General features: G+C 31.8%; 1 protein-coding gene across 1 annotated transcript; it reads left to right on the top strand.

The window, feature by feature from the left end:
* Window positions 1–1,152: 1,152 nt before the first annotated feature.
* LOC114410202 (protein RESPONSE TO LOW SULFUR 3-like) lies at window positions 1,153–1,876 on the top strand. The gene has a single exon (XM_028374046.1). The coding sequence runs from the start codon at window positions 1,286–1,288 to the stop codon at window positions 1,649–1,651; it is 366 nt and encodes a 121-aa protein (XP_028229847.1). The 5' UTR covers window positions 1,153–1,285; the 3' UTR covers window positions 1,652–1,876.
* Window positions 1,877–2,229: the final 353 nt, after the last annotated feature.

The raw sequence follows: 2,229 nt of genomic DNA on the forward strand, positions 1-2,229 counted from the left end.
TTATAAAGAAACCAAAAATATTTAAATTTTAGATAGTTTTTGAGAAATAAAAGTGATTCATTGATTTTTGGTCTCCATAATTTTTCATGATTTTACTCTTCATGTTATAGAAAAAAAAATCCATAAATTTAGCTTAATCCTCAAATTTGTATATATTTTACTTCTTTTATTTTAGTTCAGTTGAACTTTAAATTTGAAATATTTATTTAAGGTAACAAAAGAATAATTTCATTAATTAAAATATTAAAAAAAGAAATAAACGTTCACAAAATCATAAATTTGATCAAAATTATACATTTTTTAAAACAGAGAGTAAAATTTAAAAAAATTAAAAGAATCAAAATTATAGATCAGAAATTAAATGATACGAAAATTACAATCATATATATAATAATGTCTCAGGAATGTGGATAATTTTGGGGAAAAAATGTAAATAGAGGTATATGTAACAATCGTCTTAATTTTTTCTTGATATTATCTCATTCACTATTTTGAATTAAATAGTTAAATTTATAGCAACGCTATCTTTTAAGTACACTCTGTTATTAATTAGTTTTTTTATTTAATTTCATGTTTAATAATTTTTTTTCTTCTAATTTTATAATTTTTAATGATTTTTAACGAATGATAGAATGAATGTTAGAAGTGTGTTATAGAGTATGTTCTTAATACTCTTCACATTGAAAATAACATTCCTTTCACTTCATTTAGCAGTTATTTTTTTAATTTTTATTTTAAAATAAAAATAAAAATTAATTATTTCATTATACTTTTGTTTTTTCACCTATATAATTACATTTAATTCTTTCAATAAATATTTTAGTTATTAAAGTTATCTAATCATAACAATTTATATAATTAATATATTTATTAAAAACTCATGTACTACTTAAATTTTTTTTTAAAAAAAGTAAATTACACTTTCACCCCTCTTATACTTTTCTCAAATTACGTCTAGTACCTCTCTTCTGTATCTTTTTCCCTGCAATGAAATGAAAAAAAAGAAGGAAAAAATAACGTGATAGAAAAGAAATAGAATGCAAGCAATTACGTCAGCAACTTTGAACGGGATTCCCGGGTTAAAAATCTTCGGGGGTGAAAACCAGGTTCATTGAACCTGGACACATTGATTCCGCTCTATTTATATCCATGTGGCCACTCCACACAATGCAACCCTCTCTCGAATAAGCTACCTTGCTAGTTTCCATCATCGTATCTGTTAGTATTTCCAAATATACACATTTTCTATTTTATTCATAGAAATCTTTTACTTGAGAAGCATTACATGGCGCTGACGATGATGGCGGCGATCGGCATCGGCATGAAGCAAGAGAAGAAGATGCCGGCGACGCCGGCGCCGGAGAACGAGCTGAAGAAGCGGAACGCGGAGCTCGAGAAGGAGCTCAGAGAGAGCAAGGAGAGGGAGGAGCAGATGAAGCGCGAACTCCAGAGCGCGTGGGAGAGGCTGCGCGTGGCCGAGGAGGCTGAGGAGAGGCTCTGCTCCCAGCTCGGAGAGCTAGAAGCAGAGGCCGTTTACCACGCGCGTGACTACCACGCGCGCATCGTCTCCCTCATGGACCAGCTCTCACGCGCCCAGAGCCTCCTCCTCAAGACCGGTGCCTCCTCCATTTCGCTTCCTTCCTCCTCCTAAATCATAATCACACACACACACATATATATACAAAGATTGTAATAAATTTTTTTCATTTTCTGGTCAGAGTCATTGTGATTATTAGATGTATATGATGATGATCATGATCAAGATGATCCATATCGCCGTGGATCGAATGTGTTGTAAAATTTTGGTGGATGATTGAGAATAGTTTGATTGGTTTAGAGATTCGAGACCTAATTAAGTAACGTTCTTCACGAGTTTTTCCGTTCTGTAATTTTTTTACTATTTTGTTTTGGTGTCCAGAAAACTCAATTGCCTCATTTTGGAACTTGTAAGTCAATGTCATTATTGGATTAATTCTTGGAATTAAAGGAGATGATGGAAATGTCGAGTTTGTGAAAACTTAAAAGGGAATTAACGGGTTTTGAATTGTTCAGATATCAATTTCAATTTTCAATGGGAGGATTCGGGACGCTACACCACCAAAATTGGATGTTTGGACACGAAACTCTTTGAAAATAAAAGAAATGGTTATAATTTCAACGTGTCAATATTCTTTTTAGATAAGAAACAAACAATCTGTTGAAAGATCAAAACCAAATTTAAGTCATTTC

The sequence above is a fragment of the Glycine soja genome, chromosome 4 (assembly GCF_004193775.1).
Source record: "Glycine soja cultivar W05 chromosome 4, ASM419377v2, whole genome shotgun sequence".
NCBI classification, from domain to species: Eukaryota; Viridiplantae; Streptophyta; class Magnoliopsida; order Fabales; family Fabaceae; genus Glycine; species Glycine soja.